The following is a 12116-nucleotide window of genomic DNA, read 5'->3' as shown; positions in this document are numbered from 1 at the left end:
CGTCTGTGGAGGCGCTGGCTTTGTGCAGCACTGTCTTCACCCTCAGCCAGATGCCCTCAGGCTGCTGTCAGTAGAGCTCTCCACTCGTGGTTCTCTGGTGTCTCTGATTGTGAAGATCAGGTAAAACCTTTCAAAACGAGGATTGGTATTTTGGAAGTTTTCAGTTGTTAAATTGATGATGCTTAAATTGTTTGTATCTTGATGGAGACCATAACTGTGAACACATTTTGAAATTTTAATAGGAGGGGATGTATTTTTCATTGTAGAAATTACAGTTTTTCAGGAGCAAGTAAATATTTGTAGATGTGCCTGCCATGAGCTGTAAGCCATATGTTTATTTGTGACTGCACTATCTGATAACTTAAAATAATGAGTTGGATTTTCTTCCTCCTTCCCCTTACGCTAACAGTTCTCTATTTAAAAGCATTTTATACTTTTAAGGACTTTTATTCTGAGTTGGCAGTCAGTATAAGGGTAGGAGAAAAACGGTTAGGAAAGACTAGTGGTACAAATAAGAGGAAAAGAAAGTTTTTTCCTTTCGTAAAAGGTAGATCTTTCTTTTCCACCTCCTATGTTTGAAGAAACTTGTTTTTTTAAATCAGCTTCTGCTTGCTGTACTTTAAATTTCTTAGATGTTAGATGTGTGTTTGGTTGTATGGAGAGTTCCAATCATGCTGGGTGGCTCCTGGAAGAGTGTTAAACTTCACAGACTGTTGATATTGTTGCACAGTCAAAGTTGGTAATGATTCGTATTGAAAGAAGTAAAATATTTAATGTTTTTTCAGTATTTGGGGAATATTTGATTTTGTAACAGGAATTTTGGTGCTGCTTTTCATAGCTGGCTGTGTGTTTAATGAAACGATCAGTTGCAAGAATAGACTTAGGCCTGTAAATATTGCACTCCCTTGATATCACCAGAGGGGCTTCTCGATGAGGCACACAGTGTCCTGAAAAAGAAAGCTGGCAAAAATTTGTCCCTTTCAGAGACTTGGCACTGGCAAACTGCTTCAGATGTGTGAATCCGGTAGCTTGTTGGCCATGTTGAGGTGATTTTTCCTAGAGGTGCCTAGTAGTGTTTAAATCTGTATGCCTAGAAACTTGTTTCCTTCTGCAAAGCGTGCTGCCCAGTGAGAAGGGATTTCATTGACAACATCAACAACAGCAAAGACATGAGAATCTACCAAGTGTTGATCCAAAAATGAAGTAATTTTTAATTCAAACTATCATTATAAACACTTCATAAAATAGGTGATCTGTTACAGATAGTCTGTGCTTCTTACACCTTTTTAGGTCTAGAAGAAATTGCAAAAGAAAAAGAGAAGTTAAAAAAGGAAGAGAGTATGCATATCAAAGAAGAAGAATTTGAAACTGAAGAAAAATTACATTGCTTAGCTACAACTCACTGTGAGCAAAAGGAAAATCTGAAAGAAAAGGACAGCACTAACCTGTTTCTACAAAAGCCTGGGTCATTTTCAAAATTAAGCAAACTGTTAGAGGTAGCAAAAATGCCACCTGAGTCTGACACTGTGTCCCCAAAACCCAATGGCAGTGCAGCAAATGGCTGCACATTATCTTACCCAAGTAACTCAAAAAGCTCTCTCTGCAGTCTGCAACCCCCTGCGTCACAAAGCTCCATCGAGAAGTCTGATTCTAATAACCTTTTCAGTCCGAATGCCAGTGGGACAGGAAAGTTCTACAGTTCTCCACTAATTCCAAATGATCAGTTGTTAAAGACTCTTACTGAGAAGAGCAGGCAGTGGTTCAGCCTGTTGCCACGGGTGCCCTGTGATGACACCTCGGTGACCCATGTGGACACGCCAGGGACCGCAGCTCCGCTCACTCCTCAGTCACATCCGCCGTCAAAGTCACCGTCACCTGTTCCATCTCCTCTGCTGGGCTCAGCCTCTGCACAGAGTCCCATGGGATTAAGTCCTTTTGCATTGTCACCGCTGCAGGTAAATACATTAATTTTTGAATAACTGGAATTTGCAAAGTTTATTTGGGCAGGATGTCTGTTTATACAAATTATTTCACAGATGTGGGATCATTATACCTGCATTTCTTTTTTTTTTCTGTTTCTAAATGTTAGTAACTAAATACAGAAGTTTTATAATACCAGATTATGATGTTTCAAGTAAGCCAATGTATGATATTTTGTACTTGTACTTCAGTAATTAATTTGGCTTTTAGGGTGTTGGCTGCTGGTATTAAATGAAAAGCAAGTAAATGCAAACTAGTTTTTGGGAGTGTGACACACCAAACCCTACCTTTAGGAGGTGTTGTTTTTTAGCATTAACTGGGCCCCAATAAGAAGTATTACATGTCAGTGTTACATTAGTTTTTCTGAAACTAATTGAAGTACTGAGTAAAGGCTTTCTTTGTGTTTTGATTATTGTTTGACAAATAGCATCCTAATCATAATTTAGGTTTCTTGGTTATAGTAATGGTAGTTGTGCTCTGTATAGCAGATGAAGACAGGACTACCTATAATGGGACTTCAGTTTTGTGGATGGCCTACAGGAGTTCTTGCTTCAAGTGTTCCATTTCCATCTCCTTTACCTGCTCTTGGATCAGGGCTGGGATTATCAGAAGTCAATGGTAACTCATTCTTGGCATCTAGTGCTCCTGCAAGTAAAAGTGAATCACCAGCGCTGCAAGGTGAAAAAATAGCTTCTGCCCCTTCTGCAACAGCTGAAGTTGCCAAGCCTGTAGATTATCCTAACCCAAAGCCTATACCAGAAGGTAAGTGTAATGCAACTCTAAGATGATAATTTCTGCAGTGCCTCTATCATGTTACAAATTCTTTTTTAATAATTTGCCTATAGATTTTTTTAATGATTGCCTAATCTGATCATGTGTGATCATATTAAAAAAGCACCTGCAAAGTGTTTATATGCTTGTCTTGATTCAGAAATGCAGTATGGGTGGTGGAGGATTACTGATCCAGAGGACCTAAAATCTTTGCTTAAAGTGCTCCATCTCAGGGGAATAAGAGAAAAGGCCTTACAAAAGCAAATACAGAAACACATGGATTATATCACTCTGGCCTGCATCAAAAACAAGGACGGTATGTAGCTGGTATTTATGTTCTGCATGGTGTTGGGGCGCCAGACAACTAGAGCTCTTTGGGACATGTTTAGCAGGAGAGTTAAAGTAATGGTTGGAAAAAAAAGGTAACGGTCTCCTTATCTGTAGTTGCCTTTTCACCGGCCTTGTTCTGGAAAGTTACTGGATTAGAGAAATGCCATTTCATAGAAATAGTTCTAGTGGTACAAGTAGTCTTCTTAAGCTCTGGTAACCTTCTGAAGCTCTTTCCATCTCTGTGACAGTGGCCTCTCCTTCCCCTTCTTGCCTTTAAATTGCAAGTTTGGAGGCATACAGAATTTGTTGTCCATATTGGGAATTTTAGAATAGTATGCTTTTACAACAGTTCTTCAGCATTTGACTGGAGTGATGGGTAAATCAGCTTGAATTGACCATTGCAGTTTTAATGCTAATTAAAATAATAAAAATGTGATTCTCAAATACAGTTGCAATTATTGATGTCAATGAAAATGAAGATAACCAGGTAACTCGGGATATTGTGGAAAACTGGTCAGTAGAAGAGCAAGCTATGGAGATGGATCTTGCTATTCTTCAGCAGGTGGAAGATCTAGAGAGGAGAGTTGCATCAGCTAGTTTACAAGTTAAGGTAAAACCAACTTTCAGTAAAATGTCTCATTTTTTAAAATAAGTGGTAAGAATTTAAAGTGGATAGCAGTCTTGGTGTATTGGTAAGTGCCTTCTTATTCCATCTTAATTGCCCACAAATGGAACAAATACACTGTGCAGTATCATAGAGATTTTGTGTTTGAAACGTTTTATTGCAGTTCAGTCTTCAGCTGAAGATGCTCAGAGTGGCATTTCCTGGAGAGTGTTCTCCTACAGTGCAGTTGTGTGTACATTTTGTTAACCTTCTCTGAACGCGAAGACGGTATTTCAAATAGACTTCTGAACTCTAGCGGGGCTTGCCACACTTCTGCCTGCTTTGTGTGATTGTTGCTGGTAATGCTTTTAGAAATGCCTACAAGTGCCTCAGAATAATTTGCTTGAGTACTGTAGAGCCATGGAGAACATGTAATGGTCATGAGTGTGATAGAGTTAAGAATTCTCTGGATTTTGGAATTTTTCCACGGTGGGTGTAAGGTTATCAAATTGTGGACGTTTAGTTACAGTACGGGTGCAGTGTTTGGGATCTAGTTTTTGGCTTGAGATGGATGTTACTTTCTTGTGTCGTGATACTGCCTCCTGAGCCTACTGAACAGGTAGACCTGTTCTGATGTTTCGCCCAATAGAACAGGATACTTCACAGGGGGATGAGAATGCAGACTGTTGCGGAAAGGTCCCTTCAGAAAGTCTGGTAATGCTTGTATTTCTTGATTAATTATTTTAGTTCTCTGGATATTTTGGAAAATGTCTCTACAGATGGATTACAAGTAACCAAGATCTACTGGAAACAGCGCTTCAATGACTTAGTTTGACTCCATAAAACAGTTCCTCTGTTTACACACTGAGTTAACAGCAACCAATAAATGCCCAAACCTTTCTATTGACATAGGGTTGGCTGTGTCCTGAACCCGCATCAGAGAGAGACGACTTGGTATATCGTGAACATAAGTCAATTACTAGATTGCACAAGAAGCACGATGGAGATAGTGCTGGAGGCGGAGAAGGCAGTGCCAGCTGTCTAGAGCGGAGGAGTGACAACCCTCTAGATATAGCTGTAACCAGGCTCGCTGACTTGGAGCGGAACATAGAGCGAAGGTATCTGAAGAGCCCCTTAAGTACCACCATTCAGATCAAACTGGATAATGTGGGCACAGTTACTGTCCCTGCTCCTGCACCATCTATTAGTGGTGATGGTGACGGGTAGGTTATTGAGATTAACTTGAAAAATTATTGTGCTTCTTTGCTAATTGGAGCCTATTTTCTTATTGCCTGTTATCTATGTACTTTCTTGTATGTCTGTGATCCATATGGATCATGTTATTCTGCATGGTGCTTTGTAAAGATTTTTTTTTGTTACGTTTGTTAATAATCTTGCAAAGTTATCTTACATTTAACTGGTCGTGACTAAGCTTTGAGGCACGTAGCCACAGTCTGTGCACTACATGAAATTTAGTTGCTTAAACCTTACACTTATTGGCTGTGTACGTTTTGTCATTGCTTGGCTTTCAGTGTGATAATGATTGTCCCACATTTAAACGGGAGCAAACACGGGTGTGACCTACTTAATTTGCCTGTATTTTAATGCAGAACTGAAGAGGATATTGCTCCGGGGCTAAAGGTGTGGAGAAGGGCACTGTCAGAAGCGCGCAGTGCTGCCCAGGTAGCTCTGTGCATTCAGCAGTTACAGAAATCAATAGCGTGGGAAAAATCCATTATGAAAGTTGTAAGTATCCAAACTGGTTTTGCTATATCCTGTTTTCCAACTTCAGGCATTTTAAGTTGAATAATGCATTTCTTATTACTTCACATAAAACCTCACACAGTTAACATGTACATTGTGCACAGATGAATAAGCCTAATGGAAAAGATTGTCCCTTGTTTCACAAATTCAGCACCCCAAACTTGCTAAGATAGAAAGGTCTTGTAAATGGTTACATTATTTAAGATGCTAATTATTCTTTGCTGATGACATCGAGGTAAAAGTCACCTTGCTCCTTCTGATGAAAGATACTCTTTCTAATGGAGTGTTTCTAACCTAACCTCACCCGTGACACAAGTTTTACACAGGTTCAACATCGTGTATCCTTCATCAGGGATTTCATTTTTCAGGAAGTTGAGATGCTCCAAATATGTGGCTTTTTTGCATGCAGAGTTCTCACAACTGAACATACAAATTAGGCAAGTGTGTGAGGAGACAAGCTGAAATACCTGTTTCCTTGTACACTCAGCAAGTCAATCTGTGTTGACTACATACACCAAAAAAAAAGCACACAGAGGGGGTATGTCAAAATTTGCATGGACCTCTGAATTCTCAAATTCCTGAAAATAAACCCTATTACTACAGCAGTAGTGACTATGATATGATTGAGTATGACCAGTGTTAATGTAGTGGGTGGCCAAGGTGATGCTTCCATTCCATTTGTGGTCCTTTCCCTAATTTTAAAATTTCTGTCAGTCCTATAGAGATTCTAATTACATCTGGACAATTAAAGGATGATTTATAAAAAAGCTGTAATGTCAGGCTGTACTTTTGAGTTTATATAGCTGTTAGTTTTAAGCAGTATCCTTAGGGCAAAAAGCTTATGAATTTGGTAGGAGCATCTGAAAAGGCACTGGAACATTTCAAGATGAAGTAATTTGTTATTCAGAAAAAAAAAGTATTGCTCTCAATTTGGTTTTCAATATTCTCTGCATTTAATTACGACACAGTTGGTTAGAGCAGGGTGTTCATAGCACCAAGGTCACGGATTTGGTCCCTGTACGGGCCATTCACTTAGGGCGTGGACTCAATGATCCTCATGGGTTCCTTCCAACTCAGAATATTCTGTGATGCCAGTAAACATATGTATTTGGTGAAAATATCTGGAGATTTTTAAAGTTCCTGAGAAAGATGTCTAGAAATAAGGGACTAGCAAAATCACACAATGTGCATAAGAAAACTGACTGTCCATTAGATGTTTTTAGGTTAGTGTGAATTTTAGGAAGTGCTGGGATCATTTGTTTTGCTTTACTGAATTTGTTCATTGTGGCCCTCGGGTAAGATCCTTACTGATTATTCTGTGGAAGTATTTTTGTAAAATATAAATTCTCTTTATTAAATAGCAACATACATATACAGTATGGGCACAAATGAAGAGAAGATTTCTGAGATAGTATGTTTGGGCCAAGAGGTTTTGATAGGTATACCTTTACTTCTCACAGACATGAATGAAATATAAAAAGTGCTCATCTTTTTTTGTGCTCTAGGGACGCCTGTCTTATAATAAATGAATTGCTTTTCCAACATGTTCCCCAAATGTAGCCTTTAAATTAGTTCTTTACATGTATGCTCTGAATATTCTTCTATGGATGTGATCATTAGCAGATTCTGACTGAAATAAAATGACAGTATTTTTGAGAGTGAATTTGTGTGTTTGAAGGAGAAGGGTAATTTGGGTACCATTTATGTGTGTCAAATTTTGAAAATTGAATTAAACCCATTTTTCATGAATTACAGTACTGCCAAATTTGTCGAAAGGGAGATAATGAGGAACTGCTGCTCCTTTGTGATGGTTGTGATAAAGGCTGTCACACCTACTGCCACAGACCCAAGATCAGCACCATCCCAGATGGGGACTGGTTCTGTCCTGCCTGCATAGCAAAGGTAACCCTCGGGTCAGGGTTTATTGTATGTGGCAGAGTTACAGGTCTACCCGTGCTTTTTTCAGTGAAAATAATGGTCTGTATGTTTTATGGGGGGCTCCCATTAAATTATGAGATTAGTAGTTTCATTTAACTTGTATTTTAGTGACAGTAAAGGCTACAGTTTTATTTGCTCTAAACTGTGGGCTTTTTAATGTAAGAAGGTACAGAATTTTCATGCTAATTCAATACCATAATTTTTAATTTCTGTTTTAAAATCTCTTCAGTATTTGTTTTCAGATTTCTTCATTAAGTGTTGACAGACCAATATGTCAGGTTCCATTTTAAAAGAAAAAGCACAGAAAAAACTTAGTGAATTTTTTTGGTATGTTTATATCAGTCATTTAGTAATGGACTCGTGTTTGTCTAAAACTATGTCAGCTTGATTGTTAGGAGGTACTGTTTTACTATTTGAATGTAATGCTTTTGTATTGTCACAAGTTGAGAACCTAGGTCATGAGTACCAGGAATTCCTGCAGCCTTGTTTGCCTTCAGAGAAGAGCAAAAAGTGAATAATCTCTAAGATTAAATATTTAATTTGTTTTATGTTTCACTTGTTTTGGTGCTTCTGTTTGTGATCTTCATTGCTGTCTCTCAGTGATAACACAGGTTTCTGTAATTTCTAGGTTATTACTTATTTCAGTTCTCTCTATTGTAGGCAAGTGGTCAAACGCTAAAGATAAAAAAGCTTCAAATTAAAGGTAAAAAAAGTAATGAACAAAAGAGAAGCAGGAAATTAGCAGGAGAAACAGAGGATGAAGACTCTGCAACTACAAGTGTTGCCTTAAAAAGAGGAAAAACAGACACTAAAAAAAGAAAAATGGATGAAAATGTTTGTGTGAGCCAGTTAAAGCAAGAAAATTGCACTGCTGTTAAGAAACCTAAGAGAGATGGAGACTCCAACTCCAAGGACCTGGCTGTATGCAGGTAAAGTGTCAGGTGCTAAATTCAGGGCTAAGTCTTGTTGAAACAAGCAGTACTTTATCTTTTTTCTCTCTGTTCTGGGGAGCAGGAGTGCTGTTCTTCGAGAAAGGTTTGCATCTGTACACATGTTCTGTGTGTCTGCAGGGAGGAGCCCAGCCCCAGGGGCACTGGCACCTTTCTCAGGGGTGTCAGAGACAACGTGCACGCTGTCCCAGGGGCACGCGCAAACCAGCTGCTGTGCCGGCACTGCTGCTCCGGCACAAGAGACAGTTGAAGCCTTCTCACAGTCTGGGAAAGTCAGGTTGCGCAGCTGGTTTGCCAGTGGTTTACGCTGAGGATCCAAGTTGCAGAACCATGTTTTCTTTTGGAATGTTGATCATTAGAATTTCATCTCACATAGGTTGGCTGGAGAGAACTTAATGCTGTTTTAGTTACTCTGTTGTCTGTCTCCATGTACATTGTTCTCAGCCTTGCAAAGGGTGCAGAATGAAGTGCTTTCCTTTTGTAACGTTTGGCAGGTCATAGGGAATTCATGTAATAGTGAAAACCCTGTGAATGCATGAACAGTTAAAAAATACTCACTTGAAACCTTGTTTTATTCAGCATGATTCTCTCAGAATTGGAAACTCATGAAGATGCCTGGCCTTTCCTACTTCCTGTAAACTTGAAACTTGTTCCTGGTTATAAGAAAGTTATTAAAAAACCTATGGACTTTTCTACCATTAGAGACAAGCTAAGTAGTGGACAGTAAGTAAACCTATTGTAAATTTCACTTTACATTTTAAAAATGTTTAAACACTGAAATACAATACATTTTAAAATTTAGTTTAGCCAAACTATTAGCTAAACTATTGTTCTGCTCTGACACATCTGTGATTACTTCTACAGTTAAAATAAGAATTCTTAATTGTATCCTTTTGTCTTTGCCATATCCAAATGAAATAGTACGTTGGGTGGGAGAATGTGTGGAACTAGCAGAAAAAGAGTAAAACTTCCAGGTCAAATGCACCAAAGCAATCAACAGGGAGACTTTTTTTCCTCATCTTTTTTCATGGAGACATCCTAGTGTTACTGCATGTCAGAGAGAACAAGCTGTGTAGGTTTTAAGCTGCTGGAGTCCCTGTAAATGATGTGGCTGTGGAGTGAATTGCCAGCTCTGTTGTGGGTAACCCCCGTAATGGTGGTTAATCGTTTTGTAGTGCTGCAATTAGACTGCACGGATTCTTAAAAGACAGGACCACGCTGCATGCCTCGGTGTACCTTCCCTCCTTGTTCATATTCCTGTGCTCTAATGAATCTGAAAATGGACCCTCGGCAGTGTCTGCCAGCTCCACACGGAGCAACTTTCCTAGGGTAGCACAAGGAGCTTTTTAACCTCTTCAGGCTTTTTCTCCCATGAATATGAGATTTAAGCGCTCCCCATGTGCTCATATCAGTAGGCTGGTAACTTTTTTTCTTATTTTTAATAATTTCTATGAATATTAGAACACTCTTCAGGCTATTCAGGATAATTAAAAGAATTAGCAAAGACAGTGTCACAGGATTATCTGGGCAGCCTGGTTTTTTTACTCATTTGTACATAATTTAGATAAATTCAGCTCTATTCAACATTTTGAAAGGACCCTGAGCCCAAGAATAGATGCATAAATGGAAAATAGCCGTAACATTTTAACTAGAAAGCTGTTGAAGAGAAGGAAGAATTAGTTTTCTACAAGTTTGTTTTCCAGTACAGGCATGAAATTCTACCTTACAGAACTTCAGAGAAAAATAACAAAACAGTGAGGAGAGAGTATTTCCATTCACTGATGTTCATTTTCTTGTTAGAAATTCTAATTTAAATTCTGTCTTAAGTATTTTCTCATGTAGTTGAAATAATTTTCCCCTTCGATTCTGTATGTTCCAAAAATCCTTCACTTTTTTTCTTCTTTCAGGTACCCTAATCTTGAAGCGTTTTCGCTGGATGTCAGGCTTGTTTTTGACAACTGTGAAACTTTCAATGAAGATGATTCTGACATAGGCAGGGCGGGCCACAACATGAGGAAGTATTTTGAAAAAAAATGGACAGAGATTTTCAAAGTGAGCTGAAGCTTCTAGAATCTTTTTTTTTTTCTTTTCTTTTCCTTTTTCCATTAAATGAGGACTGATAAGACCAGCAATGTGAACTATATTTACATGGAAGTGCAAGGCACATACGTAACTAATTTTTTCCTTTGAAATATCACAGGGTTGTGATATTAGTTTTAAAGGCTTCACTCCTACAGCAACCATGGCCCCTTGGTTATTGGTTTGTGTGTTTTAACAAACTAATTTAGGTAGAACAGGGAAGCACACCCAAAGAATTTCAAAGAAAGGGGTGTTATAGTGCAATAGCAATTTATCAAAACGCACTGAATATTCAACCACCAGAGCTCTACTTGGGGAAATGGTTCTCTTTTCCCTTTCAATAAATATCTATTTTTCATTTTTTTTACTTTGTAGTTTATTTTTTAGTGAATGTATTTAATTTTATGAATTATTTATGATTATACAGCATTCAGAATCTTCGTTTTCTATGAAAAGGAAGAACTAGAAAATTGCTTTAAATGTTGAAAATACAACAAGGAATGTTTTAAAATATAAAACAAAGCCAATTAAAACTGTTTACACTGATGTGCTGTGAAGGCACTAAAAATTAAACTTTACTGTAGAGTTACAAGTACATTTATATATATGTTGCTGCATCACTTGTGTAGTTAAATTGTATTTCAAGACAGTGAAGAAAAATTGAGACATGTATATACTGTTCATTATTGTTTATATTAAGTCTTGTTTTAAATATGTATGATGTGTACATATTGTTTGCAGACATTATTGTTTATGCCTTAGGAGGATGGTAGCATTTTATTTTAGTCTTAAGGTAATTATAGCTCTATGGCTTGTACAGTAATTATCCTCTACCAACACTGTGGAGTCTCCTTAATCTTGGTAGTGCCTGCCTTTAAAACAGGGTGTAGGGGATATTAGTTTTCCATTTTTTCTATTTTGTTATATAATTTCAAGCCCCCACGGCCTCAAATTCAAGTATAATCATTTGTATCCATGTGGAAGAAAATTGTGACAATTTCCTACGCACACAGTATTTTTTCATAGAAACATTTCCCTCCATTTGCCTTGCCACAGAATAACAAAAGAAGACATTTGTAACCACTGTGTTTTATCTACTGTGTGTTGTGGTGGCCTGTTGGGGCAGATAGATCGGAATTTTTTTTGTACTAATGTAAGAGTACTTGAAGTTTTATTTAAAAGAAATGTTGTGGAAAGGTAGCATTCTTTTTCTTTTCCTTTTTTAGGAGTGTTATTTTTCACTAGTATGTGTGGCACGGATACAATAAAAGACTGTTTTGCAAACCAGATTTTCTTGGCAATTTTAATACTTCAGGTCCTGTGTATACAGGTTTTTTGGTTTGGGGTATTTTTTAGATAATATCTTGGGAGTCTTGCATTTAACATTCAGAGTTCTCCTGGGCTTTTAATGGTGGTTCATAAGGAAGCAATTGCCAAGCAGTCAGAGCAGTTCCCTGCCTGTAAATAACGGAGCTGTGCCAGGCTGATCCCTGTCCTTACGGACGTGAAATACGCTCACGCCTGGTCATGTTTCTGAAGACCACTGTCCATGAAAGGCTTTGTCTCTTTTTTGGCCTGTAGAAGGGCATTAATCATAACCCTTGCTCTGACTGAAGAAAATACAGGAATTACAAGCAGATATTGTGGAACTACAGTACCTGCAGTTCTCTCACAGGATAATGTTGGGAGGAGTGTTGGTT

The 12116-nt window shown here is 38.1% G+C and overlaps 1 protein-coding gene across 13 annotated transcripts in view; it reads left to right on the top strand.

The window, feature by feature from the left end:
* Positions 1-11705, top strand: part of BAZ2B (bromodomain adjacent to zinc finger domain 2B) — a 69364-nt gene extending 57659 nt beyond the window's left edge. For 7 of the 13 annotated variants that reach the window (XM_066190532.1, XM_066190533.1, XM_066190522.1 and 4 more), the window contains 10 exons: positions 1291-1955; positions 2466-2742; positions 2912-3067; positions 3531-3691; positions 4598-4908; positions 5296-5431; positions 7205-7351; positions 8048-8316; positions 8917-9060; positions 10245-11705. In XM_066190532.1, coding sequence (XP_066046629.1) covers positions 1291-1955; positions 2466-2742; positions 2912-3067; positions 3531-3691; positions 4598-4908; positions 5296-5431; positions 7205-7351; positions 8048-8316; positions 8917-9060; positions 10245-10398 — 2420 coding nt within the window. In that variant the 3' untranslated portion in view covers positions 10399-11705. The remainder of the gene's footprint in view (positions 1-1290; positions 1956-2465; positions 2743-2911; positions 3068-3530; positions 3692-4597; positions 4909-5295; positions 5432-7204; positions 7352-8047; positions 8317-8916; positions 9061-10244) is intronic. The other 6 variants (XM_066190530.1, XM_066190529.1, XM_066190528.1 and 3 more) reach the window with 3 other exon arrangements.
* Positions 11706-12116: the final 411 nt, after the last annotated feature.

This window comes from Chamaea fasciata, unplaced genomic scaffold, assembly GCF_029207755.1.
Source record: "Chamaea fasciata isolate MVZ Bird 193981 ecotype frontalis unplaced genomic scaffold, bChaFas1.0.hap1 SCAF_8, whole genome shotgun sequence".
Lineage (NCBI taxonomy): Eukaryota > Metazoa > Chordata > Aves > Passeriformes > Sylviidae > Chamaea > Chamaea fasciata.
This window is presented reverse-complemented; position numbering and strand designations above follow the sequence as displayed.